At 39.5% G+C, this 17,013-nt stretch overlaps 1 protein-coding gene across 10 annotated transcripts in view; it reads right to left on the bottom strand.

Annotated features, from left to right (window-relative positions):
- Positions 1-17,013, bottom strand: part of ABCC5 (ATP binding cassette subfamily C member 5) — an 87,596-nt gene that overhangs the window by 47,923 nt on the left and 22,660 nt on the right. For 6 of the 10 annotated variants that reach the window (XM_062005278.1, XM_062005279.1, XM_062005277.1 and 3 more), the window contains 6 exons: positions 8,089-8,249; positions 7,696-7,851; positions 6,821-6,968; positions 1,919-2,152; positions 1,633-1,806; positions 180-327 (listed from right to left, as the gene is read on the bottom strand). In XM_062005278.1, coding sequence (XP_061861262.1) covers positions 180-327; positions 1,633-1,806; positions 1,919-2,152; positions 6,821-6,968; positions 7,696-7,851; positions 8,089-8,249 — 1,021 coding nt within the window. Of the gene's footprint in view, positions 1-179; positions 328-1,632; positions 1,807-1,918; positions 2,153-5,843; positions 6,241-6,820; positions 6,969-7,695; positions 7,852-8,088; positions 8,250-16,782; positions 16,805-17,013 lie in introns of those variants that run through there. The other 4 variants (XM_062005280.1, XM_062005281.1, XM_062005284.1 and 1 more) reach the window with 3 other exon arrangements.

Raw genomic sequence — 17,013 nt, 5'->3', positions numbered from 1 at the left:
TTTAGAAGCAGGTCTGTTTGTCCAACCCATCATCCATAACAAATTTGAAGCCCAAAGGACTGAAGTGTTGTTATACTTCATGTTCTTCAACACCTATGGTAAGCTAGGAGGTTGCACCAGACTACTAAGCAATGAGACATCTGCCAAAAAGGAAACTTTTACAGATTGAGTGAACTCACTTTGAACATTCTGAGAAAACGGTTTGACCCAGGCATACATTTTAATGAACTTAATGTAATTAAGAACTTCATTCATCTTCTGCACACGCTCATCTGTTGTAGATACACATTTTCTTCTGAAATAAGCTGTGAGGCGTGATACAAACATCTGAAACAAAAGGCAACACCATGCAGCGTTAATGGTAATGGAAAAAGCAAGTACATGCAGCTCCTCATCACTAGAGAAAGCCAATTTTTAATCTGAAAGAAGAAATCAGCCACAGGGCAAGATGACTGCTGTTTCAACATAAAAGTCAGTCTGGAAACACCATCCGTATCCTCCCATCTCATCTCCACCTAGACTCTACAGTAGCAACTTTCAACAAAAGTAACATTTGTGAAAATAAGGTGTGCACTTTTACCAACATTGCATAGCAAGAGGTTTGTGAAAGCTGCTGAAGTCCAGAGACTACAAATACATTAATCTAACGACATACCAAGGTGACTCTTATGGCAAATGAGCGGTAGAACCCATTTGAGCCATCTTTTTAATCTGGTCCCAAAAAGCAAAAGAAAAAAAAGCCAGCTGGACTTTGCACAGCCAGGTCAATTTCTACTGCAGGCCAGTGCTATGAAGGTAGAAAACCAGCTTGAACATTTTTACTCAGTCTAAAGAAAAAGTTGTTTGTGTATTTCTAAGTGTCTGCTAATCTGTCATTCATCCCATTCCTGCTCTGAAATTCAAAACCAACACAGTACTTTAGGAAATTCTCATCTCCCTGCTCTTCTTCACACTCCTGCAGTATCTTTTGGAGTCCCCATCAAAAGAGAAGGACTGTTGAAAAGAACTGGAGAAGAGGATCAAACTCCACTCCTCATTCTCCTCTATAAACACGATTTGTGTTGTTTTAATTCTTAGTGTTTGCCAGATAAACTGGACAGTACTCAGCTTCCAATGCTTTTTAAAATTTGTATTATGAAGACAGTAACACATCTTCTGCAGCCTTACAGGGCATTTTAGAGGCAGAAAGACTTTTGTCTTAAACTAGCTGATTTCTCAGCTCTGCAGAAGCAGAGGCAGGAGTAACCAATCTAGAACACTCTCTCCCAGATGTGGTGCTTTTCAACATCTTTCATTGCATGAGCACATCAGTCTTGATTGCAACACTGGGCTCCCGTGCACAAGCTGGAGGCCTTGTATCTTTCAACCACAAACACCTGAGCATTCTGCAGCTTCATTTAGCTATGCATATTTATCTCAGTCAAAGCTATCAACTTTCCTATTTCCATTTTATCATTTTGGCCTTCTCCTTTCAAAAATCTATGCTTCACACATCCCCTCTAGAAACTTCTTCCATAACGAGCAGCACCATAAATGGACTAAATCTAGCACATTTAAACACACTCTATTCAGATCTAAACATATGTCTGATCTAATAAACATGAAGCAAGTCTTAAACTCTTGCCAACTCACCATTGCTGGGTAGAATAGGATGAAGACAGCAGAGCCCAAGAAGCCTGTTGGACCCAGAATAATCACGTTATAAACCATTCCCAAGATGGCCACAATAGGGCCTCCAGCCAACAAACTGCCCACTGCTGCAGCTTCAAACATCCTTTGACCATCATTGGAACAGACATTTATGAGCTGGAAAACACACATAACGGGTTATTTAGATTTAAGGTACACCTCATTCTCAAAGGAATATATTGCACATCCCTTTTCACACTGCAATTGCCAAAGTGCTGCTGCAGCCTACCTCTCCAAGAGACTTCTCCTTGATGTTCTTCAGCTTAAGAATTTTCTTAAAGGCCATTGTCAAGACAGCTCCACGCAGTCTAACCCCCGTGCGGTAATTCAGAGCCCAGGTTAGCGCAAGGGACCAAGATCGCACTATTTCCGTCATAAAGATGCCAAAAACTAAAAACAAGCTGTACTGCAGGTTGGACTCACTCTGTTGGGTATACTCCAAAAGATGTTTCACAACGAACGCCTACAGGAAGAAATGCAAGCTTGCATGAACATCCCATCATCCCAGAAGACCATGCAACAACTTTATGTTAAGTTAGAAATAGGCAGGCTACTTTGCTTTTAAAAGAGCTGTTTGAAATAGAAAGCATCTTCTTTCTAGAAGTAAAAAGTGTCAATACTGGAAGTACTGTAACACAAAGCCCTGCTGAGAGCCAAGCACCGAGTCAAATTTAGTAGGTAAAGAGAGTTTAATTTGGAATCGTATTCCTCGCAACCCGCTTCTAATCCTCCGTGTCTTCTAACTTAACATAAATCTGTCAGTTAGCTGAAAGCAATGCATTATCATATAGAAGAGTTTTAAAATATAGTCACTACTTATACATCTGCACACATTAAGAAACATTCCTTTACGTGACATTAAGACCTCTTTTTTTTAACTTATCTTTGGTTTGCTTCAAACGTGCTTATTTGATAAAAAGGAACAATGTACCTACAGTTGTAGAGGGGAAGAGTGAGAAGGACATTTGCAAAACATTCCTGGAAATAAACATCAGCAGTTTAATAGTAAGGAAAAAAACAAGCAGAAAGCACAAGGTACGCAATACCACAAATCATCAGGGACAGGGGAGACAAAAAAAAAGACAAAAAATTAACCATTCAATCCCTCCCCATACCCTCTCCCCCCAAAAACATAAACACTTTACCTCAGGAATCACATTTCAACCATCACCTGCAGAAAGAGGACAGCCCCCAGAACCAGCAATTCCCACCTCCAGCTCTTTGTGGTCCAATAGCACAATATAACATCATACAACTCACAATCATCAGCAATATTAAATACTATTGACTGCAAAACAATAGGCTTTTATTTGAAATTAAGTGTCATCTTAAATGGTAACATCTCAAAAACACTGTACAACAGGTAGAGCATTGTATAAACATACAATCTGCACATACAGAATTGTTATAAAGGGCTAATATCTAACAGCCAGTCTTAGCCTCTAACATAAACTAGATTTCAAGCTACACACAAAATCATACAAAAGCAGAACAGTATTTGCTCGTGAAGTCCAAAAGAAGTCAAACTTGCAGGTGTCAACAGAGGAGGCTTCCGAGGCTGCACAGATTCTGAAATCTGGTCTAAAATGTATCCTACAGTAAGGCTTCACAGACAGCAAAAGACTTCCTAGAGGGCTTTTCAACAAATGATGTTTTAAGATACTGGTGCTTTTGATTTGCTAGTACAGAGCAGAGAATTACCTTTGCCCACAATAAAATGCAACCAAAAAAAAAAAAAAAATCTGAGACAAAAGAAGTATTTGAGAAGCCTTTCACATCACAGTCCATTGAAGTCCTCTTGGCTAAACCAGGTTTTGTAAATAAGAGTTCTGTATAGTTTGAAGAGAGAGGGGAAAAAAACAAAACCCTACTACTTCAGCAAAGGTATTGATAGCTATAGCCCAGCACCAAGTAACAGAAAAAAATGGAGATCAAATTCATCTGTTCTGAGGAAAATAATTCTGCTCGTCAGAACCAAGGAAACATGCTGTAAATAATTTTGCTCTTTGTTTTGCACAGGTGTGATTTAAAGCCAGATGTCCATCAGGTTCTAGAATGGCCACTGAGAAAATTTACATACCGATCCCTGAACAAATGTGAGGATGAGAACGAGCTCACATTCACAGATCTATTGCATTCCAACTTTCTCCTTATTTGGATTTAGTTTTACATCAACTGTTTGGACCACAACTGCCTACAGTTGGTTTGCAGTTACTAAGGAGATTATTGACTTCTTTTTCCAGTATTCAATCCAACATATGCAACCGAGTCACTGAGCAACTGGGGTGAAAATCCCCCTTTTTCCTCACGAGCTGTAACTCAGTATGGTCGCAGACTGCAAGCATTTTCTCGCACACCACAGCACTGCTGAAAGTCTCCAAGAGGGGATGTATAAAGATAGCAGATGTTTCCTGGGGTCTCATTCCTCTCAAAACTTTTTAGTGCAACTTTTCAGCACTATTGTATAGATTCAGCATCTCCCATGATGAAATAGAGATCAGCTTACATTACATCCCCCATTTTTTTTTTCCAGAAGAAAGAAAAGAGGAAACAGCAGATTAAAGAATTTCAAAAAGAGAAGGGGAAAAGGTCACAAAGAATTAACATTCACATCTGAACACATACTATCTGAATCCAAACTAGTATAATGACAAGAATCCAGCATAAAGTCATTTATAGAACAAGAACGTTACAGTACAAAAACTAAAACTGAAGCTAATGGGGAAAGAGGAACTCCTGAGACTATGACCACAGTAGTCTGTACTAGCTGCTCGTCTGTCTTAAGCATTCCCATTGAATAAACATTACCTTACCTTTGCTCTTGGCGTTGGCTCTGCCCAGCAGGATTGTCTCATTCTGACGCAGAAAACAGCCATCCTGAAAATTCTAAAGAACAGCTTCTGTCACTGGTCCCACTGCAGCGCCGACGGCCCTGCTGCAGCCAGCGTGCAACAGTCGCACGGGGCAGGCTGCAACCGGAGCCGACTGGGAAATCGGGAAACTTACCTCCAACAGCTTACCACTCCCCCCTCCAATAACTGACCAACTGTCAAGCTGTACTCCACTAAGATAGCAAGTTTCCCCATCTCCCAAAGAGGAAGAATAGCTCTGAACAGTTGCAAACAGGTACATTGTTCAGACCTGGAGTTAAACTGATTATGTTTAGTAATCAAAAAAAAACTTCTTTGATTCTCAATCCCAACTTGAAAGTTTTGGTGGCTGATCAAGTGGCAGCAAACATTCACTGGAGATAGTCTTTCACTTACACTGTACATTCTGATGGTTATTACAAGGCAGTCTGACACATGCAGCTGTCTCACCAGGTTATGAGTTTGGATACCATGTCAGTTGCAGAATTTATCAAGATTACAGAAAAAAGGAAGAAAAAGAAGACCCTTGAAGGATCTATCTGATAATAAAAAAAACTTACATGAAGTCTGCAACATCTCCTTTCCAGTTATAACCATCACAATGTTCATCAGCAAAGTCTGAGCCATTAGCTGGCATCTCAAGGTCTCAGACATTCAATTGATTTTTTTGAAGTTTAATATAGTGTTTAACTCCATTTGTATAATTTTCATGAATACCTGCGGTCAAGTGCTTCTCCTCATCTCCCTTTTCACCCTCAGGTGACTGAAAGGGTGTAACAGTAGAAGGAAGCACTGATACTTCTGAGGAGACAGCATAGGCATATCTATGAGGCATGCCGTTTCTAAAATCAGGGAGGAGGGATGGTAAAGACTTATTTTTCATGCCAAATGATGGAACTAAAAGTGAATTGTTCCTTATCTAGAGAAATGAATAAGGTTGCCTGTAAATGGGCAAGTGTCTATAGATAATTTTAAATTACCCCAATCGAGTACCAATTGCAGTGGTAGCCCCCAGATTAGTAAATTGGTTTGTTTTTCTCCTTCCCCTCCCACTCTCTCTCATTCAACTGAGACAAATTGAGAAAATTACACTACAAAAGTTAGGGGCAATCCTGCTGCAAGCTTTTTGCTAAAGATAAAAGCAGCTACAGTAGTAAAAGCCCTGTAGTGAAACAATGACAGAAGCTCTTCTTGGGGAAAGCTAGTGCTGTTAAAACCTTAATCATGATTCATTGTTAATTACCAAAGTATGTTCATATCTTTTATAATACAAGCTACTATAAATTATTACCAAGAAAACAATACCACAGAAACATTTATTGTTATTTCTATTACATGAAACAAGGCAAACTTTTAAAAGGCTTAAAAAGCAGAACATCATTTTGATAATGCATTTAAAAGCAGGAAAACATTTTAAGAAGACATTTTGCCTAACAGTGCACCCAAGTGTACTTACCCACGAAATGAACCTTCAGCTTACCAGAACACTGAAACGTGTACTACTAGCAGTAATACTGCTCCTACTCCTCAAGGGAAATGTGTAGAGAATAAATTTAGTCAAAGTTTCAACTGTAAATCTGCACAGCACGTGCAACAAACAGGTGACAAAAAATGGTGTGAATGTCAAGTCCCATATGTTGTTATCTTCATTACGACCCACAGCAACAAACAGCAGCAGTTCCTAGAGGCAATACCATACTCTAGCACTTCTACATGAAACCTGTCTGACCATTCTCTGCAGGATCAGTAGAGACTGTACCCACAGACTTCTTGAGACCTGCTCACACTAGTTTTTAAGTAGCGCTCTAATAAAATTGTTTCATTCCACTTCTTGAAGACTGTACTATTAATGCCAATAAGCTAAGATCAGTGTTTATCAGACTGATAAATTTACAGAATTGCAAAAGGAAAAAGAAAAAAAGCAAAAGACCTGCACATAAGAATTTCCACAAAAAGATCACATACCAATTAAGGAAGAACTTTAAACTATACTCAAACCAAAGAGAAAAAAACGTGTGTGCATTTCCTCCAGGATACCTAACTCCCCCTCCCTTCTCCAAGAACTTGCCTCAGTATTCAGCAATTGATCCACCAGCTGTAGGAAAGCTATCTTGGATTATTCAATCACACTGGAATTTTGCCCCAGAATTTCTAGCTAGTCAAAACATTTAAGTGATTCTGCAATGAAACCTTAAAATTTAACAGTCGGCCATGAGATGGAGCCCTCTGGGGTTGTTAAAAAAAGGATGGATATTACTTACTGGTCCACTAAAACCCGCAAGCTGCGTGATCATCAGACACACTATGGAAATGATGAGCCTGGTACGGCAGAAAATCCACACAACCCTCCGGAGAGAAGCATCATCAGGCCCACTTTCTTCCACTTCCTCCTGCCACAATCTCTCCAGCCTAATGAAAATAGAAGCCCTCTGTTACAAATTTTTTATCATCAGAGAAGGTACAATCCCAAAAGTATTTCTTTGTGAAAATTCAAAGCACTCCCTAACTCAGAGCAAAGAAAATGCTCGACATCAAGAGAAATAAACACGTTATGTTTTGTGAAGTAAAGAGAATTAGCTGCATCTTGAAATACTACGTTGTGTTACTTGTACAGAAGAGGTGTGTGAAAAACACAGTGCATTTCACTTTGCCTAGGGTCTCTTTGGCAGTCTTAATATATCGATTTGTCATAGTCACAGAAGAGTTGTGGAGTCAAAATCTGAGAAGGATTTTCACTAGCCATAGAAAGCCTGATCACAAGAGCAGACCCAATTCAAATCACCCTGTTAATGTCAGTATTACTTTCTATTATGTTAGGACAAGACTTGTTTTGCAGCGTAGCCTTGAGAAAGAACTTTGTTTTAATAAAAGATAAAGACATGCACAATTAGGAAGTCAACTGCTAGACACTGCTGTAGACAGAATCCTCTAAGTGCGCTGAAATTGGCAAGAGTATACAAATGGTATAACAAGAGGAAGTGGTCTATGAAGGATAAAAGTAAATTCCACTATTCTCACAAAAGCAGAACAAAATACAAGTGCTGCTCTTCTAGGGCAATACTACATCTTTACTTGCAAACTAACGTAGATGAAAAAAAAAGAAACGATAAAATAGAACAGAACAAAATGTCTCTACCTTCTACAGTTGACATCTGAAGACTCATGTCTTGATAAAGACCATACATCATCCATAAACAATTCCCCTTTCTTGTATGCTTTGTAAGCCAAAGGAGTGAGCCAGGAGAACGTCATACAAGAGAAAAGCCCAGCATTATCAACAGGGTGCTGGTGTCTAAAAGAGAAAAAAATCACAAACAAATGAAAAGGGAAACAGAACTGTATATCCCTGAGAAAAACAAAGCCTCTTCTCAGTGAAAAGTACACAGAGTACCAAATGGCCTAAGGCAGTCATACTTGCTAAACAAATTCTGATGTTTTCAGTATCAGTCAGCAGACCAACATCTGCAGTCCTGATTTGTGAGAGGTTTGAAAAGTAAATGCTGTATCAGTTCTTGGGTAGCCGACTTACTTGGAAGTAGTCCGTATGGGCTTCAGTGCATTCAGGCCATGGTGGTATTTGCCCTTGTGATGCTCTTCATCCAGCATTCTCAGCTGGGAGTGCACAGAGGTGTCCAGTGGCAGACCCTCTGCTCGAGCAGCTGCTTCCAAGGCATCCTGGCATTCAATCTGCTTTTACAAGAAAGGCAGCAGAGTCAGACTTCAAAACCATGTCTAAAATCCAGAATGTCTGACTCCATCACCTTCGCATCTCTCTCTCTCCTGTAAATTATTGTGCAACAGCAATCGCTATCATTTAAATGTCTTAGAAGACAGGCTTCAGCCCAGCAGCAAAGACACGGAAGGCACACATCAATGGCTTACACAGGGAAATTAAGACATACATTCTTGAATTTACACATTCTTAGTGTAATTTAGATGTTCTCATCCACAAAAAAACAAAACTAATTATTTTCAGAATACTACTAAAGTCTTTTCTTCAAAAATACCTTGGATTAGGTCAAGAAACAAATATGCATTAAGCAAAACTTTACTTTCTTGTATCATGTTTCCTGCTTTTTCTTTTTCCCTAAACTAAAAGGAACAAAGATGACAATTTTCTGTGCTCCAAGCCACACTTCTCAATGGCTCAGCAACTTTACTAACAACCACTGTAAAAGATAAGGGTGTTTTTCCAGTCCCAGTGAAAGGCAGACCTAAAGGTTAATCTAGGAGAAAGGAAACAGCAGTGACATGGAGTAGTCAAAATGTTGCAGAATCCAAGGAAACCCTTCGATCAGAAGCCAGGTGTGGCAAAGAGAGATTAGCTTGCTATCTATACTCACTATTGGTTCTGCAAACTTAATGGACCATTTATTGCAGTGCCATGTCACCTGTTAGAATTCTAGGGTTTTGAAAGGAAGCTACTCTGTGGAAAAAACCCCTCAGTTTGGAGGTGAAAATGTTCCTGGCTTTCTCACAGAGATACTATGTTTACCCTTATTAGCTGCCTTACCAAAGCAAAGTTATTTTATTTCCTTGAAAACAGCAACTGTAACTGATTTGTAACCTCCTGAAAACACAGTATCCATAAAACACTAAACCCATATCAATAGAAAGCACTTGGTTCCTAGTTTCCCATCATATAATTTGTCAGAAATGCCACTGTATGTAAGAGACCTAATCTATACTATAGTAACACTTAACTATGTAGCCAACCAAGACACCTACCTTTCACTCATGAAGGATAAGAACAGGAAACTGATAACAGCATAAATCTATCCTTTATTTATTTAACCAAAGTACTTCAATAGAGACTAAGCACATTGTCAATAATCCACGGTCCTGATGTCACCAAACTGATTCACTAAACTTAAAGCTATGATTACAAAAGAAGATATTAAAGCAGTACGAAAACAGGAAAACGTTACTACATCACAACACAAAAATATTCAACACTTGAATCTGAATTAAGAGACTTATCACTCATTTTATGTTAAATTATTGGCTCACTAAGGGAAATACCACTTCACTAAATCTCACCAAATCAGCATTAATAAAAGATCTGCCAAAAATGTCTCAAAGTACGCAGTAGCAGGAAAAAGTTCTGCACCACTGCTTTTGTGATTACAGCAGACGAATTTATACCTAGTTTGCTACCTTACCTTTTCCAAGAGCACCAGAAAGGTCTGCCCACACATCCTATAGCTGATAACATGCTTGTTTGTAAGTGATGCCACAGGCTATTTGCAGAATCGTTGTTTTTCTCAGCACATAAGAAGTGCCTGTATGTTAAAAAAAAACCCATATCTTCCAAAACCAGTTATTTGTCAGAAAAAAGTCAGTTTGTCACCACTTACAAACAGGAGCAGCTTTTTAATAAGAAAGCACAACTGTAAGATACTGTATTTTTCAGCAGCCCAAAGACAATGTTCTTAACCACTCCCTGTGAAAAATAAAATTGTCCAGAGATGCCCAACAAAATTCTCACAGCGAAAGTGGAAAAGATGCACAGATAAAGTGTCAAGGGCACTACCTCTGAAATGCAAACCACTGGTCAAAAACATTGCCCATCTCCATCATGGAAAGGTTTTCAAAACTGCACCGTTAATAATTAGAGGCATCACACTACTGTACAATTAATATTCTAAGAAAGGCACTACAGTTCTGTGTCACATTAGAAAATCTTGAAAGTGTAGGCTTTATCAGGAACTAATGAATCTCCTAACCAGTTCTATAATGCATTTCTAGGAGAAAAAAGACTGAAGTACAAAAGCTAGCAACAACCCCAATGTTGTTAATTTAGGTTTCCGAATCCGTTATTTTTTCAGGTGTTGATCAGTTGGTAACATCCTGATTGTCTGCATGCACATACAATTTTATCGAAAACTAAACCTTGAAGAAATCATTATATATATCACAAGCTCTAGAATTGTTCTTGAAAGAAATGTCTAAAAAATCATGGCTGCACTATCAGAAACCAGAGAGCACTTTTGCTAATTCAGTAACTTATTAATTTATCAATACAAGCAGTGAACCTGGTGATACAACACAACAGCATCATTCAGACGTCTTGAAAAAGAACAGCAGCTCACTACTCAGCATCATCAAAAAGGCCAAAAGACAATAATGAATTGTTACAAAAGTCACAAAGAATAAAGCAGGAAACATTACCATACCACTTAAAAAAAGAAACACCAGAGTAAGTTCCCTGTCATTTCAGTCTAAAAAGGGTATTACACTTAAAATTACTTTCTGAAAGCAACGAGAACAGTTGGGATTGGAACAGCTTCCATACAAGTATAAATTTAAGACTTTTCAGATGGACAGAAGAGGGGAATAACGGCATGAAGAAGAGATCTAAGGAATGGTCACCAACATGGTTCTTCCAACAAAAGAACTGGAGACACTCAGTGAAGTTGATGCTTTTTCCACGAGGTATATTTCAATTTAGAATTCTATGTCATAGCATGCTGTAAAGTTCAAATGTATAAAGGGACTAAAACCAGGAGAATTACATAAGATAATCATACCAGGGCTTATAACAGCCACAGCAATCATTTACCCAGTGTCTTACTAATAGCTAGTGGATTCCAAAACAAGTTTCTGAAGCCAACAGCAGCTCCTAACAGATAACGGTTCTGCACTCCACATTTCAGGTGGCTGTGGCACACCTGGTTGCAGGTTGGTACAATGGAACAGAAGACCAGGAAAATTAACAGGTGAAGTTAAGTTTTCATCCTGAAGGCAATCTCTAAGAATACAGAGTATTGAGGAAGTATCAAAACACACAGGATCTTGTTCTCTTACCTCCACAGCTAGATCATGGACAGGCAGAGAGATATGACAACACATGACCCAAAACTCATCAACCAAACAGCTACCATGTCCTCTTCGATAAGGGAGAGCATCTTTCATGGCTCAGATCACTGCAGAGAAAAAGCTGCATCTCTTCTGGCCCTACTGCTACTGACAGGAAACCAGAGTAGACATATAAAGGCTTATTTTACTGATCCTTGTAGCTGATAAGGAATACAAAGAGCTTCTGTGTTTGATATATTATTACATAAAGATAAAATTGTTTAAGTAATAAAAACTCTAAGATGGCAGTGTTGGAATAGGAACTCCCACCTCTTGCATTTAGAAGGCAGAGCTCTCAGCACGCCTCCTCACTACTTTGTTCAAGTTCCCAGTAAGGAGAGGCAAATGGCCAGAAGAACAGAGCTCAGGACTAGGCATGCATGTTGGGAGGAGGACAATTATATCACCACCAGTTCTGCTCAGTGCTTAAAGCATTCTCTGCTTAAAGCAATTTTAAATATTTTTAAATTTTATTACATTAAATTTAAATTAAATTTATGAAATTAAATCGTTAAAGGACTGGTGTTTCAAAACATTAGCTATTAGTTTGTATGAACTGGGGATGAATAGAATCAACTCTTCCAGCTAGCTGAAGGATAACTAAACCAAAATAAAATGAGTCTAGGAAGAGATACTCTGAAAGTGTAATTACATCCTTCCAGCCAGAAATTCCTCTGAGTCTTTCCAAGCACAGCCCCACCTGAAAGTAGTTAGGGGTTTTTATACAGTTTTCCCAGGTAGCACAGCCAGTCCCTAAAGAACTGCTGTCCAGACTGCTGGAAGTCACAAAACTCAGGAGTACCTAAAAATTAAGTAGATCCAAACTTTGTAGGTCCAAACATTTTCAAATCTGCTGTTGCTTGATGAAGCAGCAAGTACTATATGAACTTTATAGTCCACTAAGGCTGCTTTCCTCTTCTCCTTTCACTGTTTTTGATGCAGTAGGCAATCTACAGAAATATTAATAGAATAATTTTCAGTATTAGACACCCAGGCTACTCTGTAGTAACAATATTTTATTATACTCTGCCTGATTAGAACATATTTAAGACTAGTTTGGGTTATCATCCATCCATACAAACTCCCTCTCTAAAGGAGAGGCAGCAAGGAGCAGGCACTGGACTAGATCACAGACAATGAGTGTGAAAAAGGAGGTATTGATCCTTTAGACACCTGCATGAACTGATTGCAAAGCACAGACAGCTCAGATGAATACATGCAGCACCAAGATGAGACCACTAGACAGCTTTAGATACCTAGAAATGATGACAACAGCTTACAGAACCACTGCAGTGGAAACAAGAAGTGAGGATGTCTACTTTCTCCTATCTCCTGACAAGCAGAGTATAACTGAAAGCTTATGTCTCTGCTACCTTCCCAGCTTCTGCTACAGGGAAGAAGCTCTTGACAGCACTAAGCATATATCCAAACGCAGGAATAAGTGCAGCTGAGTCACAGAATTAGCTGTTCAGATGTGTGCTCTGACTGCCACAAGAGTTCATAAATTCAATAGCTTAAAGTTCACTCTAACATAGTTACAAGTGACTTCATTACACAAGACCTCTATAGTTGCTGGGATTAGGAGAAGTTGAATCAGCATTTGAATCATGGCTTCAAAGCATCCTCAGAGCAGAGTAGAAGTCTCCTAGTAGCACTTGGCACTAATATTGTGGCTCTGCAGCCAAACAAGATCAGGGTATGTACCTTTGTAATCAAACTGAATATTTTAGTCACATATATGGAGCACTTGTACTTGATGCATAGAATTTTGCTGAGGACAGGTAAATCTGTTCTGGAAGAAACACGACATATTTGATCTCACCCTTGAACTAGGGCAAGCAGCAACATTAAGGTGATATGTTCTAAACCCTCCCCTGGCAAGTTCACTTTTTCCTGTAATCCATGAGATGTAGAGTTTGACATATTGTCATTTGTTTTAGGACTGTAATAGTAGCTGCTGTACATGCATCTGATCAGCTTCTGGTAGGCATGAATCCACACTTTATGTCCTGCATTAAAACTAATATCCATGATTTTGTATTCAAAGGCTATAAGACTGTCAGAACTGTGGCTGTACATTGATCATCCAGCACTGGTGCTATGTAGTTCATGCACACTAACAGGACGCTTCCCTGGAATTGAAAATAGCCCTACATAATAAGCACCAGATATGTACTCAGACCACAAAGCTGAGAAACAAACTCCTCACTAAGGAGATCAGCTTAGCACAGTACAAGCTAAAGGTCTGGCTCCTGACTTGTTTAGGTTAGCTCTACCATTCTCCTTAGCTCTGCAGAGAGTGACCTGGAAGTCCTGGTTGATGACAAACTGAACATGAGCTAGTACTGTAACCTCATGGTCAAAAAGGTGAATGACATTCTGGGGTATATAAAGAAGAATATGACTAGCAAGTCAATGGAGGTTCTCCCCCTCTTCTCTGCCCTAATGAGGCCTCATCTGGAGTACTGTGCCCAGTTTTTGGCTCCCGGGCTCAAGGACAGGGAAATTCTAGAGTGACTCCAGTGCAGGGCCTTTCTTATGAAGAAAGGCTGCAGGACCCAGGGCTGTTTAGCCTGGAGTAGAGGAGACTGAGGAGGGTCTTCCTTAATACTGATAACTATTTAAAAGGTGTATGTCAAGAGAATGGGGCAACACTTTTTTCTTCAGTGCCCAGTTACAGGGCAAGGGGTAACAGGCACAAGCTGGAACACAGTAAGTTCCACTTGAAGATGAGGAAAAACTTATTGTGAGAGTGAGGGAGCCCTGGTACAGGCTGCCCAGAGACAGTGTGGAGTCTCTGTCTCTGGAGGTTTTCAAAACCATCTCAACACGTTCCTGTGTGATCCGATCGGGAGGAACCTGCTTTAGCAGGGGGCTGGGCTGGATGATCTCTAGAGGTCCCTTCCAACCCCCACCATTCTGTGATTCTATGATCACATGTGAATAGCTTGCCATGTGGGAGATATTACTGGAAGAACATCCTTTACTCAGGCCATGTCTAAGCTAGATCACAATAGAAGCTACACAGGTCTATTTAGTACAAATACCAGAAGTATATAAGGAACCTTTAAACTTGAACTTCTGGGGAACAGACCCCTCAGTGAATGACAGCAGAAGCCTTAGCACCACAGTATTTACTGAACCCAATGTAATAGCCTTTTGTGCAACATGCCTTCCTGTACTAGGGCATGTTACAAAAGCAAGGGGCACCCCATCCATGTGAGAGATGAATGACCAAACTCCAAGTCAACACTATTGACTATTGACTCCAAGCATGTTGACTTTGAAACTCTTTAACCTTAGTCCTCACAAAGGACTGAAGTACAGACGTTGTTTGCGGAGAAGCCTGTTCATTGTATGCAGTTCAAATCACAACTGACTATTCCTTAGCTCTTGGATATGAATGTTCAAAACCTAACAACCACCTCAGTGTCTCAAGGTATCAGAACTCCCTGCATGTGACCAAACTGTGACTCATTTCACATTAAGCTCTCCAGTAACTAGGGATAGATAGATTAAATTCTTCTGGCAACTCTTATAACTGTACACTGAATCGGAGACAGTTATAGAGTAGAATGTTTCTAGCACTAATACGAACTCTATAAAAGACACTGAAAGTTTTCCATCATTGATGGTACATCTGCTCCTTACTTTTGGTCATGAACAAGCTGATTTACAAGTCTACTTTGTAGGCAATCTGACAAAGGAACAGCAACCAACAATAGTCAAAGACAATACTGGCAAGTGGCCAATTCTGTGGTTTTAAGCACATGGCTAAGATTTAGACAAATGATGGTTAGTGCACTGAAGAAGGCAGCTGGGCTTCAGTGGAAAGTGTTAATGAGTCAGAATGATAGGATTTTGCCCTTTTATTCCTCCTATTACTATGCATAAGGTTTCTCATACAGTTAACCCTCCTCCAGGCTTCAGGTGAACTTTTGATACATGACAGGCTGATGGATATGCTTCTTTTTTAGCTGGTAACATGTACATATATATAGGGAAGACAAGGTAGACACTACTGCTTCAGCATAGTTACAGAATCATCATAAAACATTCACCAGCAATCAAGTCAAAGACCTTGTGTCAAGTTAGTGACTACTCCAGTGGTAGAAATTCAATGGTAAATGAACTCAGCAGAACCCAAATCTAACAAATACATTCAGTTCTTTGGGGATATCATGGAACTAATGCATCTCTAGAAAGTAACATGAATGTTTGCTTCTGCATGTAGTCTAATTGTGTTCAAAGTTCTCAGAGATAACTGCTGACAGAACAGATTTTAAAGTTAGCATTTAGAGAAAGATACGCTTTTAGCATGTAGGCACTTCACTCATCTCAATTTGCCTTCAGCTCCTTATGTAAACTTATCCTTGAACTTCAGCTCTGCTGATCACACTGGTGATCTTCAGAAAAAATCCAGAAATATTCACCAGGATAATAGTTCATTTTACATACTCCTGATGGAGCTGCACTGACTACTCATCTCTTAAACATCTATAGATGACATAACAGTTAAAAAGTAAAAGTGCTAAGGAAGACATAAGAATTCCCTTCTCTCTTTTTTTCCTGTGCAATGGTTAGAAAGGTTGAGTAATAGCAAGCTTTAACAGGAAGATTCTCTACAGCTTTTAACAAGGAGACTCACAAATCTCCTAGGTGCTTTCAGGGCAGTTAAGTCACTGAAACTGAGTTTGAAAGACGCTGTCCTTTGGGTACCTGCATTCTTCACCTTAACCGCCTTCAGGAGGGAAGCTTCTGTTCCTAATATATAACCTTTTATATTTAAGACCTTGGCTCCATTTACCCTCTCTTCACCGCCACTTTATCCCTTTCAGAATGATACATCGTGGTGGCTGCTTTTTACCCCAAAAGGCTCCTGCTTCTACCAGCAGCAGCTTCTCTTATGCCTATAGGCACTATAGCTTGCCAATGCTCACCCATTAGTCATGCTCATTTCTCAGACCCTCCACAGTTTTAGAGGTTTATTGGCACGTGTTCCTATCCTCATACTCATGTGTTCAGATACCACACAAGTCACCAGACTTGTAGATCCTGTATGATGCTTTTTTCCTATGACAGTATATAGCATACTGTGTCCAGTTAAAACTTTACCAGCTAAGAGAATAAGGTTATGCAGCACCTCTTATGAGCACTGTCCAGAGAACTGGTCTAGTCAGGAATTCAACTAGTCTTAGATGTTCAGATGCTGTAATGAAGATCTGGTCCACTGCTTCTTTAGTTGGTAGGAGCTGGCTCATTTTAGAACATATGATATCTACACCCTTGTCCTTACATCACCACAGTTAGTCCACAGCAGGGGAAGAACACAGCAAAACAGGATCCATAGAGAAGCATGCCTCACCTAGTATAGCCTTTTATATAAAGCCTCCCAAGATGACTGGAAAACAATTTTCTTTCCTACTTCAGATAAAAGTTTAATAGCACTAGTTTCCAATGTTATTTTAACAGTCCCGGGAAACAAGTATTTCCTTGTATTCAGATTCTGCAGCAGAATGCATTACACCACAAAAGTCAACATTCTAATTCTGGTTGAAACCACTGTAAGAAGTCAGATATCTTGTTATATACCTGT

Source organism: Colius striatus, chromosome 12 (assembly GCF_028858725.1).
Source record: "Colius striatus isolate bColStr4 chromosome 12, bColStr4.1.hap1, whole genome shotgun sequence".
Lineage (NCBI taxonomy): Eukaryota > Metazoa > Chordata > Aves > Coliiformes > Coliidae > Colius > Colius striatus.
The sequence above is the reverse complement of the archived record's forward strand: the minus strand, read 5'-3'. Positions and strand labels throughout refer to the sequence as shown.